At 32.1% G+C, this 20647-nt stretch overlaps 1 protein-coding gene across 1 annotated transcript; it reads left to right on the plus strand.

The window, feature by feature from the left end:
• Positions 1 to 3706: 3706 nt before the first annotated feature.
• On the plus strand, positions 3707 to 9176 carry LOC144554773 (subtilisin-like protease SBT3.10). Its single transcript, XM_078303119.1, has 11 exons — positions 3707 to 3826; positions 3899 to 3990; positions 4454 to 4551; positions 4731 to 4889; positions 5212 to 5442; positions 6780 to 7162; positions 7244 to 7314; positions 7437 to 7691; positions 7808 to 7925; positions 8039 to 8210; positions 8480 to 9176. Exons 1-11 carry the CDS (start codon positions 3731 to 3733, stop codon positions 9022 to 9024), a joined length of 2220 nt encoding a protein of 739 aa, XP_078159245.1. The 5' UTR covers positions 3707 to 3730; the 3' UTR covers positions 9025 to 9176.
• The last annotated feature ends 11471 nt before the right edge of the window (positions 9177 to 20647 follow it).

Raw genomic sequence — 20647 nt, forward strand, 5'->3', positions numbered from 1 at the left:
TTTGATATTAAAGATTTAGGATATTTAAAATATTTTTTAGGAATAGAAATAACATTCTCAAACAAAGGTCCATTAATTTCACAAAGGAAATATACCTTGGATTTACTCAAAGAAACCGGTAAATTAGGTTGTAAACCGGCCTCTATACCAATAGATAATAAATACAAATTAAATACCGAGGATGGTGAACCCTTAGAAAATGTAAACCAATTTCAAAGACTTGTAGGAAAATTAATTTATCTTACAGTAACCCGACCGGACATTTTTTTTTCGGTAAGTCAAATTAGTAAATTCATGCATTCACCAAGAACACCACATTTAGAGGTCACAAATAAAATTTTGAGATATTTAAAAGGAAATCCCGGAAAGGGCATATAGATGAAAAATAATAATTCTAATGCAATATGTGGCTATTCCGATGCAGATTGGGCCGGTAGCTTTGATAGAAAATCCACCACCGGTTTTTGCACATTTGTTGGCGGAAATTTAGTCACATGAAAAAGCAAGAAGCAAAATGTCGTGGCACGGTCAAGCGCGGAAGCGGAGTATCGAGCCATGACATCAACCGCAAGCGAATTGATATGGCTCAAGCAATTGCTCAAAGACATGGGAATCAATGATGATCAACCCATGAAAATGTATTGTGACAACAACTCCGCACGTCACATCGCTCAAAATCCCGTATTTCACGAACGGACCAAACACATAGAAGTTGATTGCCATTTTATTAGAGAGAAGGTCCAAGCCAAGGAAATAGAAACACCGTTTGTTCGAAGTAAAGATCAACTAGCGGATGTGTTCACAAAAGGATTGGATCCAAAGCAGTTTGAAGAAATCACAAACAAGCTAGGATTATTTGATATTTACAATCCTAGCTTGAGGGGGGATGTTGAATAAAAGATCTTAGAAATAATTTATTATAAGACAAGGGCTTATATGTAAAATGTATAGAATAGGTTAGACAGTTACTGTAGCGCAAATAGATATAGCCTCCAAAGGTCATATTGACCCTGTAACATATATATAGGCACTGTGTAACAAAAAATATACAACTTGTTCAAATTACAAAATTATTTCTGTCTCCTTAGCTTTGCATCTCTAAAAATAACATCTTCACTAAACACAATTGTTGCCATCGTCCCATGAGTCCATTACTATTCTATTTTGTAACATCAATAATGCAAAAATGAGGATTTAAGGTGGTATCTCAAAAGCCCAAAGAAAGCACATTACTATGAGAAAATCAAATTGTTAATCTTAAAAAGTGAAAATTTTCACACATAAATTGCGACCCTTTTCTTTACTGTAAAATTAAATTTACAAATAATTATATTAAAATTAAAAATATATATTTAATTAAAGGGGAATATCACGATACCCCTCAAAAACTTCAAAATTACGTATTCCCCCCTCTAAACTTTGAAATTACGTATTTCCCCCTCAAAAATTAAGAAACACACAAATTTACCCATTTTTTTTATATTAAAACTCATTTTAAATTTGTAAATTACCCATTTTATACTTCATTAAAAGCATACAAAATTGTATCTTGTCTAAGAAAAATGTTGTTCCTATATTTGATCGGTTTTCAAGGGCAAATGGGTCATATCTCTTCTTCTAACGTGTACACGATGACATCTAGGTATACCCTTTTGTATGCAATAGAAGTATAATTTTGACTCATCTGCTGTCAAAAACTGACCAGTTATTCGACAAACATTTTTGTTAAATATGTTACATATTTTTTATGTTTCTAATAAGGGTAAAATTTGTATTTTATAAATTTGAAATGAGTTTTCATATAAAAGACAATAAAATGGATAAATATGTGAGTTTTTGATAATTATGAGGGATAATACGTAATTTCAAAGTTTAGAGGGGGGAATACGTAATTTTAAAGTTTTTGAGGGATTAAAAGGGAAATTGCCCCTAAATTAAAAGGGAAATTGTTGGTCAATCTTTGACGACAAGGAAATTCTTTTTTTTTTTATCAAATAAATATAATTATTTGAAGAGCCCCAGCATCTGGAAGAAAAATTTATTTTCATCCAAGACAAAATTTTTACTTTTTCATATTGTTTAAATCGTTAAAACAAGGTGCAAGAATTATATATCTTGTCGTCACATCATTTCACTATCATATATTTTTGCTGGGCCGACACGCTATACCAGTATCAATCTTTGGCTCTCACACTTTATGAGGGTTACAAGATATTTTCGTTGAAAAATTCAAAGAAAACTTCCAAAATGGAGCTAACTAGCGCTGGATATTTATTTTCAACCAACTCCTAGGGATGTAAACGGATCAGATATTATCCGATTTTATCCGGATTCGAATCCAAAAAAGTACCTAAATTATCTGATTTGTATCCGTAACCGAAAAAATTCGTATATATCTATATCCGTATCCGAAAAATTATAACGGATAAGGATACAGTAAGATTTTTAACTATCCGTATCCGACCGTTTACACTTTTAAACCACAACAAATGTGCTATATGTTCTTAATTAGTGACTAATTAGATATATATTTTGATAAATAATATAACACTACGACATAATTAGTGACTAATATTTTAATAATATAATAGATGTTCTGTATCCGTCCGATATCCGATCCATATCCGTAACATTTAATATCTGATCTGTATTCATATCCGAGACTATTCATATTCGTATCCGTGTCCGAAAAATATTAATGGATACAGATACGGTAAGACCACTATCCGATCCGTATCCGACTGTTACATCCTACCCACTCCCCAGTCCACAATATGAGAATAGGAAATTTCCTGGGCATCTCACACTGTTGAAGGATCAATCTAATTTGGCCCACACACTTTATGAGGGTAAGAAATTTCTTTTGCGCCCCACAGGACATTTTCCTTCCCCATGACTTTTACAATGATTTGCAATTTTACAATATACTAATTCTATTACTTATATTAAACTTTTTTTATTAGTTAAAATTAAATTCAGATTTAAATATTTAGAAAATAATAGTTATATGCATAGAAAGAAATATCGGCCAATACGTATCGGTATCGGTTGGGACCGATTCGATACTCGCAGATTTTGTGTTTTTCGCCCAATTTCTGTCATTCTGGTCCGATTCTGGTCATTATTCATCTGAAAACTTGAACCCGTGATTGATTAAGTAGAGTATAAACTATGCACATGCTGAAAACTCGTCACATTCATTGATTAGATAGAGTATCAACTATGAACCCGTAATTGGTTAAATAGTGTATCAACTATATATCCATATGAATATGAAGATGTTAACAATCCTTCATTTGAGTCTACAATGTCTTCTTTTTTTGGTTTCGGACAACAATATCCCCATTTTTATTATAATAATAGAGACGACGATGAAGTGATTCAGTTAGCACGACATAGTTTATGTAGTGAAAGAGTGTGTTTATAGTGTTAATCCTTGTATTATATTGTATTAGTGAATTATTTGATTGTAATCATTTATCTAAACATAAATTATTGACAAATTATTTTTTTATCAATTCTTTCCTATTTTTTTAGTGTAAAACAAGATTCTGACCAAAAAGGTTCGATTTTCCGATCCTGACCGATACACCAATCCCGGATCCGTATCGGCCGGGACCGATCCCGATCCTGATACCGATATTTCGTTCTATGCTTATCAGTTCTCCAAGTATTGAATTGTTATATATAGAGAACAGATACCAATACATCTCTGCATAAATTAACAAAAATGAACTCAACGCCTTTCTCTTCTATTATACTGGCAGCAATTCTCTGCATTCAATTTTTCCAATTAACAGTATATGGATCTGATGCATCAAACAAAGTAAGTAGCATGTCAATCAATGATACAATCATTTATATCATATTTTCTACTAAACCTTCCTGTTAATTTCAGCTCTATATTGTGTACCTGGGAGAAATAAGGCACAATGATCCGAAGCTCGTAACAGCCTCGCACCATGAAATGCTAACTCCTCTTTTTGAAAGGTTTTAGTTTACTTTTTTGACAAAACATCACTAAAAAGGATTGAACAATCATACATTGCAAAATTAAAAGTTTCACAACAACATTCATGTTTTACAAAAATTACAATTACACAAATAAGAGAAGTTTACTTTCTTTCTTATGAAAAGCCATTGGGCATCTATTAAATAAGAATGTTCACATTACAATAGCTCAAGCAATTAAATCTATCCTAAACAAAATCCATGGTACATAAAAAATTAAAATAACTTGATGCAGACCTAACTAATTTCATTAAGCATTTTCATCCGATATAAAAGTATTTGTATCAAATTGCACATTTATCTGAACCCACTGGCTGAGGTCTGTGTCCAGATTATTTCCCCTTCTCTTCTGCAAAAGCTTCGATCTTCATTTAAATTCCAATTTACAGCTACATATATGGTTTACTATATAATGCATTAATAGCTCAAATATGTGAAACAGCAAGGTGGAAGCAGTGAATTCAATTATATACAGTTATAAGCATGCATTCTCAGGTTTTGCTGCATTGCTAAATGAGTCTCAAGCACAAATTCTTTCAGGTAATAATCTACTAATAAATTTTGTTGCAAGCTTTCCGTTTCCAACAGGTTAATTGATGTGCACAGTGTGCATAGTTACAGTTAGTAATTAATCCAGCTTATTGGCAAAATCAGAGAATACAAATTATTTGCCATGATCACTTTTTCTGCTTTAAAATATTTTCTATCACTCTTAACAGAAATGCCAGATGTGACTAGCGTGACACCCAATCGCATGTTTACAGTACACACAACACACAGCTGGGACTTTCTTGGGCTCAATTATAACTCCAAAGACAATACTCTACTTCAGAAGGCCAACTATGGAGAAGATATAATAATTGGAGTAATAGACACAGGTTACATTTTAAGCAGTTGCAATCCTTGAAATGCTTGTATGTACAACCCTTATTACATGGATGCTCATAAAAAGAAATACGCCTTACAATATAAATTGTTCAGTTCAGAAGTATTTGAGAATTTTACCTGAAAAATGTTTTCTTCCTCATGTGATTCTGTGTTCAAAGCTACAAACTTGATTATCTTACCACATAGGTAGCTGCTGTTCTGTTCTCCAGAAACTATGTCCAAATTAAGAAGCTTCCTCAGAGAAGTACTGTGGAAATGGAATGGAATTCATTATTAGACTATTTAATAAGGGTGCCTCTCAAATTTCAACAGGCATATCGCCCGAATCAAAAAGCTTTGATGCTACTGGGTTTGGAACCGCACCAAAACGGTGGAGAGGCATATGTCAAACTGGTACCTCATTTGGTGCCATGAACTGCAGCAATAAAATCATCGGTGCACGTTGGTACGCCAAAGACCTGACTTCCAGTCAACTCAAAGGGGATTACTTGTCACCTAGAGACTACAACGGTCACGGGACCCACTGTGCCTCGACAGCTGCAGGCAAGGGTTTCCTAACATTTGGATGCATACTAAATAAGATTCCATGTCAATTATGGTATTTCATCTAAATTAAATTAATTTGATATGTGTAACATCCCAATTTCTGAAAATAGGAAACTTTCATTTGACTAGAAATAAAGTGTGTTAAAAAAAATTACCAATATGAATTTTGAAGTACAATTACAAGGTTCTGTATTTCGAAAAGTGGAATTAATATATTTATACATTCATATAAATAATAAAGTAATATTCTATTAATTACGACAGTTATTTGATTATAAGATCACACAAGTAATTATACATGTTTTCTTTCCATTTTAGTGTATTTTAAATTTATTAAAAATAATATCTAGATGCCATGTTTTATATCTAAAGTTAAGAAACTTAGTGCAAACTAGTTAATTATTAATTAGTTAAGAAGAAAAATAGGTGACTATCTTTTATATAAAATAATTTTCATGAAAGGTACACATGTCCAACCATTTGTCCTCCCACCTAACTCCACTAAGTCCACTAAATGATACTCATTGGCACTTAATTATTTCTCTAAGCTTTAGTTTAAAAGATAGATTATATTCCTTCCTGTTCGGTGCATTCTTTATTTTTCAAGAGGAGACACAAAGCTTAGAGAAAAATAAAGAATGCACCGAACAGGAAGGAATATAATCTATTTTTTTAAACTAAATCTTAGAGAAATAATTAAGTGCCAATGAGTATCATTTACTGGAGTTATGTGGGAGGACAAATGGTTAGACACGTGTACCTTTCATGCAAATTATTTTAGATGAAAGATAGTCACCTATTTTTCTACTTACCTAATTAATAATTAACTAGTTTGCACTAAGTTTCTTCACTTTAGATATAAAACATGGCATCTAGATATTATTTTTAATAAATTTAAAATACACTAAAATGGAAAGAAAACATGTATAATTACTTGTGTGATCTTATAATTAAATAACTTTCTTAATTAATAGAATATTACTTAATTATTTATATGAATGTATAAACATATTAATTCTACTTTTCAAAATACAGAAGTTTGTAATTGTACTTTAAAATTCATATTGGTAATTTTTTTTAACACACTTCATTTCAAGTCAAATGAAATTTTCATATTTTCAGATATTGGGATGTTACAATATATCATCTTTATTGAGTACTTTGTAAGCTATTTGATCATCCCTACTGAAATTTGCAAATTAGATACCAAGATACAGTCATCCAGAAAACCTACCAGGATATAGCAAACATATCATCGAAAAAAAGAAAATTATTATAAGCCACAAGAACTTTTAAATTCAATTAGATGGCTCAATGTTCATTGCTTGTTACAGGTAATGTAGTATTGAACGTGAGCTTCCACAGCTTGGCAGCTGGATCTGTCAGGGGAGGAGCCCCACGTGCCAGGATAGCCGTTTACAAGGTGTGCTGGGGTGCAAGACCCTCATGTAGTAGTGCTGGGATTGTTGCAGCTGTAGATGATGCGGTACATGATGGTGTCGATGTCTTATCTCTGTCTCTTGCTTTATCCGACGAGCTTACAGGAGCATTGCATGCCGTTGCAAAAGGCATTAGTGTAGTTTTCGCAGCTGGAAATTCTGGTCCGGCACCTAGGAGTGTAAGCAATAATTCTCCTTGGCTGATATCTGTGGCTGCTAGCACAATGGATCGGTCTTTCCCAACGGTTATCACGCTAGGAAATCGGCAGAAATTTGTGGTATAATTTCTTAATTAATTTCATAAAAGTTGTTTTTAGAGATATGTTGATCATTTATCTATTTATTGTTTTCATTTGCAGGGTCAGTCACTGTTTTATGCAAGTGGGAAATCTAAACATAACAATTTCAACAATCTTGTTATTGGAGGAAGGTATTAAAAATTCTTGAATTGGATTTAATTATACAATAATCAAAATTATATTCAAGTCAAAAGTAATAATTTTTTTTTCCGGCAAGCAAAGTAAGAATTGAGTTTCTCTTTCTTCTTTGCAGTTGTGACAACACTACATTAACGGAGCTAGATGTAACCGGTATGATTGTGCTGTGCTATGATCCAACTGCAGTTGCACAAACTTCACATCAGTCAAACTATGCGATAGCAGTGCAAAATGTACGTATTGCTGGGGGTAGGGGTGTCATATATCCTCAATACACATTAAATATTCTTGAACCATTGGATGGATTCCCGTACGCTCTAGTAGATTTTGAAATTGCAAAGAAAATCGTCTCCTATGTGGATTCCACAAGGTAAACGTGGAAGAGGAAAACAAAACTTCTACAAGAATTCAATATATTTTAATTTTTCCAATAATGCATAAAAATTTGAGTTTAATCAATTGTGTAATTGTTTAATTTGAAAGCAGGAACCCACTGGTGAAAATCTCTCCTGCATATAGTATACAAGGAGAACAAGTGCTGGCACCAAAAATTGCAGCATTCTCATCAAGAGGCCCAAACCCGACATTTCCCGGTATCCTCAAGGTATGTGATGTAGAATTCAATTACTATAGGAATTGTGGGAAGTTGTCTCCCACACAAATACACACAAAGAGTTTGTGAGTTGAATTAAAATATTTTTTTAACGGGATGAACAGCCTGATATATCAGCACCTGGAGTGAGCATCCTGGCTGCAGTACCTGAAGGTTATGGGTTTGACTCTGGTACCTCCATGGCATGTCCACATGTGAGTGGTATTGTTGCACTTCTCAAATCTGTGCATCCTGATTGGTCCCCATCTGCTATAAAATCTGCAATTGTCACCACAGGTCAGTAAAAAGTTTTGAAATCTCTGTATTTTCATTGTTCAAAAGTGACACCTCTTTGGGGGTTATGCTTGTTTTGCACAAAAGAGACTTGTAGCAAACCTAACAGTTCAAAAACCTGATAGATTAATTAATATCACCAATTTTGAACACTTGCATTACTTTTCTTGATTCAATGGACCAACTATTGAGTATTGACTTCAATTTTGAGTCCACCAATTTATCAAACTTGTTATTAGTATAAACTAACTTGTATTTAATGTGTTTTTCAGCATCCGTTGCTGATGCATATGGTGTACCAATAGAAGCCGAGGCTACCCCGAGGAAACTTGCTGATCCATTTGACTATGGTGGCGGTCACATTGACCCTAACAAGGCGGCTGATCCTGGTCTAGTCTATGACATACACCCAAAAGATTACACCAAGTTCTTCAAATGCACTCTTGGCCCATCTGACAATTGTGACACATCCGTAGGTCAACTGTACCAATTAAATGTCCCATCAATTGCTGTACCGGATCTTAAGAATATCACTTCTGTTTTTCGAACTGTTACCAATGTGGGGCCCACTTACTCGACTTACAAGGCTTTTGTACAGCCTCCAGCTGGAGTCACTGTATTTGTTGAGCCGAATTTGATTTGTTTTGATAGCAGTAAGAAAGTAGAGACATTTAAGGTGACTTTTGTGGCTAATCGCAAGGTGCAAGGAGATTACACATTTGGAAGCTTGATTTGGTCTGACAGCTTGCAGCACTCGGTACGGATTCCAATTGCCGTTCGAACCATCATTGAAGATAATTATGCAGACACTGCTTAATCAGTTAATCCTGAGGGTGTTGTCATATTCACACTTCTCAAAAGTTGGAATTATATCATTAGCTTTTCCTTTTGATAATAAAAAGTCACTGCCTACAATGTTTTAGGCTTGGGAGAAAAATTGTCAAATAAAATAAAATCGATTCACTGCACTGGGAATCTTTTCTTTTAACCATAGTTCGCAAAATCAGAATCAGAATCACCTGACCGTGAAATTGGAATCGGGTGTATCGGTCGGAAACAACTGAATCGGATCATAAACTCAGATTTTTTTTGGTAGAACCTTGTTTTGTACTAAAAAAATGTAAAAATAGGTAAATAAAATACTTTTGATTCGAAAATAAAGTAAATATATACAAGCAAAATAGAGGGAGAAAAGGAAACCAAGAAAAGGTAGAAAACATGAAAAACTAATTCAAAAGCAAATGCAAAAATGAAAAAAACTGTTGAAATGGACGGGTCCAATGAACACTGAAATGGAGAGGAGAGGAATAGTGTTGAAATTAATGTTTTTTGGAAAAAAGAAAAAAAATTAAATGACTTAATTAGTCAAATGGTTAGATAAATGTATTTGGAATTTCTAGATAGATTAATTGTTTAAATTTTCAAGGATCATGTTGGGGAGTGCAATTCATGCACTTGCTATTTATGTTGTGTTTAATTATACTTATGTTATTGGGTTTGTAAAATATCACTATATGGCCTATAAATAGGAAATATGTCATTTCTAAGAGTATCTCAACATAATATAATAAAATTTCTGTATAATAGTTTTTTTTTTCTCTCTCTCTTCCACTAAAATAATAAACAAAATAATGTAGGTCTTGAATAGGCCAACAAATAGGTGGAGGCTGCTTTAAATTTGTCATTAAATGTTACAAGTGGCCCCATCTCTCTATGAGAGTTGCTCTAAAATTAGATCGGTATTGTCCGATTCCGATCGGACTCGGCCGAGTTTGCAGACTATGCAGGCTTTCTTAGAGCTTTCCCCTACTCGGCTTTATGTGATTATCTCTTTCTATCCACTCTTCATTTCTCAACTCTGTACCGATCTTCATCTTTCCATCTACCTATTATGCCAGATAAACACTAAATATAAGAATACTATTTATCTCATATTTTTTGTGTTTAGTTTTTATTCTTCTGGTAACAATTATTAAATAATTTGAAATCATATATTCTTACTAATTAGAAACAAGTGACAAGAATGCAAAAGATCATCGCATAAACAGTGACCGATACCAGCGGGAATTGATCGGTATGTATGCAGCTTTTGATTCATTGGTACGATATCAATTTTGTTTTGTAAAATCCTTACAATTTTGATCTCATACCAATTAAGGGCAGTTATTACTATGTATCGCTCAGTACCTGATGGTATCGGCTACAGTTTTATTGGGTGAAAATTTTGTCTTTTTATTATTTACTTGCTGTTTGACTAATTGGTATTTTTTTATGCATTAATTATTTAAATTATAAAAGTATATCTATAATATTAATTATTTTAAAATCCATTATCAAAAGACCCTTACAACAAAAGACCACCAATTAGTCTTCACTGCACTTTATTCCCTAACGAAAAGGAAAAAGCACTAAATGGTCTTCACTGCACTAATTGATCTCTTGCAAAGCCACAAAAGAAAAAGAAAAAGAAAAAGCAACCCTGTCGTTGACAACTCTAAGTGGTCTTCACTGCACTTTATTCCCTATCCACCACCATTGCAATCTTACCTTCCATAGTGAAACATGCATGCTTTAAGTACAACAACCTGTTCGCCCAATTGTTCAACTGTCATTGGACCCATCGACTCCAGACAACTTATTATTTGGATTCGCTACCGAAAGCATATTAATCATATATATATAGAGAGAGAGAGTGACTAATATGCTTTCGGTAGCATATGGGCCGAAGTGCTACTGGTTCAAATTTGAAATTTCAAAATCCAAAAAATCGATATGAACCGTTCATCTTGTTCTCCATATTTATTTTTTGATACAAACGTATTTGTTGTTTTCACAATTAAGTCCTTAACATGGAATTGAACATGCTTTGAAGATAAATTTCGGATTTTTCCTATTATTCTTTTTCTCCGATACTTCAAATATCTCCTCATAGCACAAATTGAGTACAATCTCTCCGCACATGACGTATTCAATGCTCTTGCGCCATGAATCGTCAGCCCTCCAATTCAACTGATAGAAACAAAAGGCACATGCAAACACGGGCCTTGGTTTGGTTGAGCCAAATGCCCCCCCCCCCCCCCCCCCCCCCCCCCCCCCCCCCCCCCCACCCCACACCCAAACCTTTTCTAAAAGAACTTAAAATGAAACAACATTCTCTTCGGTCGATTTTTTAATTTTAATATATTACCATAAACTGATTGTAACAATATTGTGTACAATTTATCGGTTTATGGTTATATATTACAATGTAAATTTAATTATTAAATAAAAAAAAAGGTAAAAGAAGTTGCTTTGACAATCTTGACGGTAATGATATATGAAAATTAAATTGAATTCTAACATTTTTCATATTCGACATAACATTTCTCATTTATGATATCTTATTGGAATTTTAATTTTTGTTTTAAAAAAAATCCAACTAATATTTATATTTTTTTAATAACTCCCATAAATTAACTTCCGTATCCATTTCATTTAAGATATTTCTTGCAAAAACAAAACCTGTTCTCTCTTTTAAAAGATCAATTTAATAATCATAGATACTTAATTAGTTTACAATAATTTGTAGTCCTTCTTTATCAATAATTATAGTCTGTAATTCTTATCTAATAGTTTTATTTTACTTTTATTTTATTTTAATTTACTCTAATTGAAGAATAAAGTGTGTTTATACCAAGAATTCTTTCGGTGTGAACAAAATGCATAACTTGTGATGCCATGTACAACTAATATTTAAGATATTTTGCTCCATCTACTAATGTATTTTTTTTAGTAAAGGTTGGAGGTTAAGTCACTCAATTATTTAATACCCTTGTTTATTACAACAAATGATTTTTTCTCTATTTGGATTTCAAATTCATAACCTCCCATATAGAGACTGTGTGCTTTTCCATCTACTAATATATTTTTAAATTTTGTAAGAAAATAGTTAAATTGTTTCCCTTAAAAATAACATATTAGATATTGGAGAAATCAAAATATTATAATTATATATATAAGAATAGAACATGTCACTTTGGAGGGTAATTAATAAGAAGAGAACATTTTACTTTGGAGGGTAATTAATAGAAAACATTTTTTAAAACAAGCTTAGTAGAATGGAAGAGGTGAAATGGATGTGTCTGTAAAAAAAATGATTTTTTTTCTGTGTTTTGCAAATTTTAAAATTTACTTCTTAATATTGTAACTTATTTTTATTTTTATCAATCAAATTTTGTTAATCTGGTATTATAAAAGTTAAATTTACTAGTAAAAATGTATTTTATGTTTTGAATTAGTATATGTTATGTTTTGAACAGTTAAGCATCTAATGTGTGATCTTCTATCCTGGTTGTTCTATGTTGCACCCAATATAAGAATTAAAAATATAAGTTATATTTGCTGGTGATATGACGAGATATTGTGAGTCCTGTTGATCAAGTATTACGAGGGTTAAATTATCTACTAATTAAAAATTGTTGACCATAAAAATTATAAAGAAAAAATAATAATATAATAATAGGAAAAATAATAATAAAAACTAGAGACAAAGAATCGTGTTGCTTCGCCCCGTTCAGTCTGTTGTTTGATGGGAATTAAAATATTTATAGTTTGAATGAAAAAAATATTCTTAGCGAAAGTGGTTTAAAATATTTATAGTTTACTAAATCGTTATATAACAACATTTCGCCAATAAGAGGTTTAAAACATGTGGTTAGAGAGTTTAGCTAGTATAACATTAGTGTCATTTTAATCAATATAACACCAACTTTAAAACCTATCAAATCAACTTCAAACGGTGAATTCAAACCGTTCAAACCCATCTACTTCATTAGTTGTGCGTTTACATGCAAAATTTATAACTTTTTGAATTTATTTAGTATCAAGTCAAGCGGTCAAATGTGTGAGTTTTTAAGTTAATTTTAATACATTGATTTTTCAATATTTTTACTGCTTGATTTGATAGATTGTATGTAAACGCATCACTCGTAAAGTAAATCAGTTTGGATTAGTCATTCGAAATCGATTTGATAGATTTTAGAGTTGGTGTTATATAGGCTGAAGTGACACTGATATTATACTAGCCAAACTCGTGGTTAGAAGTACAAATAAAAGTTCAATCAATTATATTGTCTTCTCTATCTATCAGTACAGTAAAGTATTGTACATGTATGAAGGTAAGAAATCAAGCTCAATGAAATTGAGATAATCAATCTTTCCCTCTCTCTGTTTACAAAAACCTAAATAAAGTTGAGTTAACAATCTTCACGATTAATTATTTATGAAAATTAAATTGAAATCTAACATTTTTTATTTATGATAATCTTGAAAGACTTTTCCCTTTTATTTTAAATCCATTTAACACTTGTAGTTTTTCTTTATATATATAACTCTCACAAACTTTCAGCATTAATTTGTTTTCAGATGTCTCTTGCTAAAATTAAACCCTTGCTCTTTTTAAATCCAAAATTTATCCTCGGTATTGGATCTACTATTTTTTACATATAGTCCTTTTTCAATCTAAAACATTACAAAAATAGAAAGATTATACTTGTGATGATATGGCCACAAACCGTACTTCTTATCCAGTAGTTATTTTTATTTTATTTTGTTTTATTTTACTTTTTCCTAGTTGATGAATAAATTAAGTGTGTTACTCCAGGAATTTTTTGGTGTGAACAAAATGCATATCTTGTGAAGTCATATGCAACTCATATTTAAAACATTTTGCTCCGTTTAGTAATCTATTTATGAATGAAAAGAAAATAGATAAATTGTTTTCTTAAAAATAACCTATATATAGATATTAGGGAAAATCAAAATATTATAATTATGAATATATATTTGCGTTAAGAGATATTAATATGATATTGCGATAATACTAATTACAAAATTTTGAATAAAAAATTAATAATAAATCAGAAATATTAATTTATAAAAAGATCGATTAAATGGTATTACAAAAACTTTTACTTTTACTTTAACCTTATGTTATGAGTTGCGACTATATCAATCTTAAACAATCTTAATATTTTCAGCATAATTAATATATACAAATAAAAGAAAAAAAAAAAGAGTTTTCTCTTAACCGGTTTTTATTTCTTGAAACATGGTAAATTTTACTATGATCTCATTATATAACAAAATTTTCTTGCAAGCTTTCAAGCAAAATAACATGAAAATATCTATTGTGGATAATTTTGTAGCATATATATTCAAAACATAATTGAAACTTGTTAAATTTTTTTATGAATTTAAAGCCTTCATTGATAAAATTAGCAGCTATTAGCTATTGATTAATTAACTATTTTTTCTCCTCTATCCATGTCGTTTATGTTGAAACTGCTAATTAGGCCCAAAATAAAAAGAGACCGAGGATAAATATAAGTTGCGAACTAAAAAAAGAAGTTTGCTGCTATTGGCACCAAAGATAAATTTTGAAAAAAGCATTAAAGCATAGCATAAAAAAAAAATTGGAACCCAAAGGAAAAATTGAGAGGTACAAAGCAAGGCTAGTGGCTAAATGATATACTCAGACATATGGAATTGATTTTCAAGAAACTTTTTCTCTAGTTGCAAAACTAAACTATGTTCGAGTTTTATTGTCTCTTGCAGCTAATCTTGATTGGCCATTACATCAGTTTGATGTAAAAAATGCCTTCTTGCATGATAATCTTGAAGAAGAGATTTACATGGATATACCACCCGGTTATCAGCCTCCTGACTCAAAGAATTTGGTGTGTAAACTGGAAAGATCGCTCTATGGTTTAAAACAATCTCCACGAGTATGGTTTGGGAGATTTTGCAAAGGAATGAAGAGCTACAATTACACCCAGAGCGATTGTGATCACACGTTATTCTACAAGTATAATCAAGGAAAAATCAGAATTTTAATTATCTATGTGGACGACATGATAATTACTGGTGATGACATGAATGAGATAAAATGGTTAGAAGAAAGATTATCTAAAGAATTCGAGATGAAGAACTTAGGAGGTTTGAAGTATTTTCTTGGAATAGAGGTGGCACGATCAAAACAAGGTATATTTCTCTCTCTCAAAGAAAATACACTCTTGATTTACTTGCAGAAGTGGGACTGTTGGACTGTAAACCAGCTGATACACCAATTATCCAAAATCTGAGGTTAGAGGAAACTCGGATGATAAGACCTCCAACAAGGAACGGTACCAGAAATTGGTAGGAAAACTTATTTACTTGTCGCATACCAGACCATATAAAGTATTTAGAGGCAGTGATGTGATTTGACATATCTCAAGAAGAATCCAAGAAAAGGGATACTATTCAGAAAGAATGGGCATTTGAAGATCTCGGGCTATACAGATGCAGATTGGACAGGAAATATTAATTATCGTAAATCAACATCTGGTTACTTTATGTTTGTGGGAGAAAATCTTGTTACTTGGAGAAGGAAGAAGCAGAATGTGCTTGCCTTATCAAGTGCAGAGACAAAATTTAGAGGAATGTCCAAAGGTCTTTGTGAACTATTGTGGATAAGGAGAAATGTCTTTGTATTGTGACAACAAGTATGCTATTGAAATTGCACATAACCCAGTACAACATGATCGCACGAAACATGTAGAAATCGACAGACATTTTATCAAACACAACTTGGAGCAAAAAATCATATCCTTTCCATTTGTGAGGTCAGAAGAACAGCTAGCAGATGTACTTACAAAGGCAATCTGTACGAGAATATTTGAGCAGTTAATTGTCAAGTTGGACATGGTAGATATCTACCTACCAACTTGAGGGAGGGTGTTGAGACAGGTCATTATTCGGACCTATATCCAGGGCAGCAACAGATGAGGCTGCTGAGATTTATTTCCTTTTTTTATTAGCTTGATTTATTTCCTGATTATGTATAGATTGAGATATTATAAAATAGAAAAAGCAAGTATATGATTCTTTCCTTATAGGATAGGCGCAGGGACTAATGCCTAAAAAGCATTGCTTGTATTCGGCTATATAGCTAGCCATGTAGAATTTGATGTAAGAATTATTCAAGTTTATATGAAATAAATAATAGAGAGGGTTGGTGGGAGTGTGGTGCTTATCTTTGTTCAATTTATATTTTTTGTACAGAAATGACATAAAATAGGAATAGAATACTAATGCCTATGCGCATATTAGATGAATTCCAAGTGGGGCCTAATTTATATTTTCCGTAGTAGTTAACACCAGCAAGCCCGGCAGGTGTACCTAATAAGATAGTTATAACAAGGAGGAGCATGGCAATAGGCAAGTAAACTGGAGCAAGTGTCACATACATTCCCAATCCAAATACCAAAATCATACTACATGCTGCCAACCTATATAATATTGTTGCAAATACGAGAACACTGTCAGATTGACCACTCAGAGTTTCATTAAGAAACGCAAATAAGCTTAAAAATTCTTGTATAAATGCCAAGGCGTTCGCTAGAATAAATGCCCGGAACATATATCTCCTCCCTAGAACTGGTGTACCGTGATCTTGGTTATAACCACAGGAGATTGTGAAAGTACGTAGTAGCAAATGTTACAGTTGTGATAAGTACAGAGTCCAGTCCGATAACTTGAGTTCTGTCCCATTTATTTTCCAATGGTTGCTCCATTACATCGGCAAACCACTTGCGAGTAAATTTATAACGTTTATTATTTTCAAGGTATTTGTCAATCATGTCATTATCAATATCCTGTAAGAGACAATACAAGTTTCTGTTATAATATTATTAGCCAACAAGCAACAGAACGCTCATTTACCAATACCAACAGTTCTAATGAAAAATATACGATTGAAAGGAAGTTGAGTCTTAATTAACTTGTTACCTTTCATAGTTGCAAAAATTTAACACAAGTAATTAACAGATATCAAGTTCAATATGAAAAATAATTTAAAAGGAAAAAAATATTTGTGGTATTGGGTGATACTCAAATACACTGAGAAACTTTAGAAGATCCATGATAGTAACTAAATTTATAGAACTATTGTAATATAATATAAAGTATATAATTGCAGGCATTAAAATAATAATTTAATCTTCAGAATTAGTAAATAACATATAGATTTGACTAATAGATGTCACAGATGTATAGCTTTCAATCATCACATTTAAAATTAATAAATTTTATACCAGTAAAGCGGAAAATTGAATATTTATTTATTTTCCTAAATTGGTCATGGACAAATCGAACGGTTGAGATAAAAATTGTCGTTTTTTTTTAATGAAAGATTAACTAGAGTAATATTCATATATGTGTTCTAGTACTTTGGCAACACAATTCTTTAACAATATTAAAAAAATATCTATTGTTCATTATGCCTCAGATCAATAAGTATATATAGACTTTGCCTATACTAGGAGCATTAAGTCATATTGGTGTTGAAACTGAAGCTATTATGTATCACCTGATTATCCAATTAGCTAGTGTGTCTTTTGCGAGCTTTGGTAGTTCAGTAGTTGGTAGCAATACACTCATACACACTTGAACTAAAATTTACAGAAAATAATATTGTGATGTTTTCTTTAAATTAGGCATACCTTCTTAGTTTTTGCTACTTGTGTGGTGGAAAGTTCGAGTGGTGCGTGGCCATGCTTGTTTGGGACTCTTTCAGCAGCTTCATAGAATTCCCAAATACCTCTCATAATTGTCATGTGTCCCTCCCTTGCTGCAATGTGAAATGGTGTATCTCCTTCATAATTCATTGCAGTGATCATTCTTTCTATCATTTTTGTATCTTTAAATACACCTGGTTTTTTTTTCCTCATTATCTGTCACAGTATAAAAAAAATCTGAAAAAATTTCTTTTCCATTCTCTTTCGCAGCAATGTGAAAAAGATTTCTACCATCAGGATCCCACAACTCGGCATCATCAGTGTAATTTTCCATGAAATGCATTACCAGGTCCAGGTTGCCCATGCGTGCAGCTTCATGAACTGGAAACATTCCATCCGAAAATGGAGTGCATGCCAGAGTAGGGTCAACTTTTAACATGGTCTTTACCATCTTAGTATCTCCTTCAATTATACCCAAGTACAATGGAGTGACCATTTCGTTGTTGCCTTTATTTGCCACTTCCGGATCCAAGTTCATCAACATGCAGACGATATCTATATGACTGTGTTTTGCAGAAACATGCAAGGCTGTCTCCAATTTTATTTGTTTCTACGAGAGAATCTTTAACAACAACATGAGTGCTTTGAATGAGGTTCTGGACAACCTTCTTATTACCGACCTTCGCAACACAATAGAGGGGTGTCTCTAACATACATGTTGTTCCGTTCTTTCAACAGGGACATATCTCTTTGAAAAGCTATCAAATTAGCTAGCTCAAAGGTATCAAATTAGCTAGCTCGTTGTGCCCCTCAGTAATAAGTAGGTGAAGAACTGTGTCTCCAAAATGCGTTGCACTTTGGAGATTGGATTGGACAGTCTGGTTTTCTGTGTTTATTTCTTCACGAGCACAATGAGAAGCCTCTTCGTCATCTGATTAGACAATGTAAAATTTCATGAATGTATTGAAATTGGACATATTTAAAATATAATATTTCATAGATTGAGAAGATAAGATAGAGAAGGTAATTAAGAGCACATCTCTCAAACATCTTCCAAATTTACCTGTCATGATTACCATAGTAGGAATTATCGGTATTGGGATCGGGATCGGTCCCAGCCGATACCGATACGGGATTGGGGTATCGGCTCAGGATTGGCTCAGGATCGGCTCATGATCGGGTTTTATCGGATCGGGGTCGGCCGATATCGATATGTATCGGCTGATCCGTATCGGTATCGGCCGATATTTCCTACTATGATGATTACTTAGCTTGGGAGCATTATAACCATTTAACACTATGTTTAAGAGTTAAGACTATCTAAAATCACCACCAATCCATTACTTATCTTGTACTTATTCCGGAGCGGAAAGCTTGTATTCAACAAAAGTTCCAAAAATAATTCCTCTGAAATCCCAATATACCCGGAAATGATCAGCTCTACAGGACATATATAGCCACTTCGATCATAGTATCATACCAAAACTGGCCCATATATAATTTACACCAATCCTTCCACTAGTTCAATTAGGTGGGGCATGTTCCAAGAGAAACAGATATGTAAAAGACAAACAATAACTCTAGTTTTTTAATTACATCTAATTAATTCATTTGTTATATGTATATTTAAAGAGATTATAATCAGTATTTAGAAGCTTTATTTTGTAAGAACGTATATATGGTTATGTTATGATATTTGATTGGTTCTGTGCAAGATAAAAGAATTAATGTGATAGATGAAATCCTAAAATGAAAAATTTCAAGGCTGGCATCGTGAATTTATGCAAGAAACTTCTCAGGATGAAACTTCCTCTAGACAGGGTGGTTCGACGCCACATCAAGATGATCCTATTTTTTTCTCTTTGAAGTAACTCAACTTTAGGGTCTTAGTTTTGGACTGTCTGATTCAAATCCGCAATAATTCATCTGAAGTGGAGCGCACACATCTCGAACAATGAATTCGAATTGAACGGTTCCCAATACTCAAAAGTTGGATTACTTTAGGGGATCCGGACCTCCCTCCTCCCCCCCTCGAACTGATAGATCTTCTAGAAAGCTGGTACCTTTCTAGCGTTAAGTGTCTATTGCCATGTTCAATGTCTATCTAACTATAGAAATAGGAAGCAAGAATATCCATAAAATATTATATTCTCGGATATTGAACATGCCATCTCTTTCATATGACATTATTTTTAGTCAAATTAGGAAATTATTTATTTTTTTTTTTTAACTAATGGTTTGAATCGTATGGCTGAAGTTTTTACACTATTTTTTTCTCTGATTCAATGTTTTCAAATAAGTCATATATTGCTGATTGTTCTGCCTAGAAGGTTAATTTATGCTGTTTGATTCTTTTGTCTAATTTTTGGAAGAAGGTTTAAATGTCCTCTTTTTGGGGTCTCCATTATAATTTTTAAAAATATCTAATAATATAATCTAAAAATACTTTGTAAATTTTTCTAATAATAAATATTCTAAAAATAAATTATCTATATCAATTTATCTAGATGAAAATAAAAAAATATTATTTTAATATTTTATTTTTACATAAATCAATATATTTAAAATCATCATAATGAAATATTTTGACATATGAATCCAACCAAAATAAAATATTTTGACATATTAATCCAATCAAATAAAATAGAAATATTATAATCTTTTACATGTACATAGAGAAAATAATGTAGATTTCATATCTAGTTATTTTATTTTGATATTTGAAATTTAAATATTAAACAACTAACGTTTTAAATTTTAGATATTTAAACTCTTCTCAAATGTTAGATATTATGATAAGACGATTTTTTGGAGATTAGAATCAGACGAAATAAAATTTTGTGGCACGTTTCATAAGTGTATGTTTGATTGTAAAATAAGAATAATTACAATAGTCAAATCAAG

The sequence above is a fragment of the Carex rostrata genome, chromosome 5 (genome assembly GCF_964058835.1).
Source record: "Carex rostrata chromosome 5, lpCarRost1.2, whole genome shotgun sequence".
NCBI classification, from domain to species: Eukaryota; Viridiplantae; Streptophyta; class Magnoliopsida; order Poales; family Cyperaceae; genus Carex; species Carex rostrata.

Coding starts and splice junctions, on each gene's coding strand:
- LOC144554773 (XM_078303119.1), top strand. CDS start 3,731: ATGAACTCAACGCCTTTCTCTTCTATTATACTGGCAGCAATTCTCTGC. Junction 3,991..4,453: donor CTAACTCCTCTTTTTGAAAG/GTTTTAGTTTAC, acceptor TATGTGAAACAG/CAAGGTGGAAGCAGTGAATT. Junction 5,443..6,779: donor CTGTGCCTCGACAGCTGCAG/GCAAGGGTTTCC, acceptor TGCTTGTTACAG/GTAATGTAGTATTGAACGTG.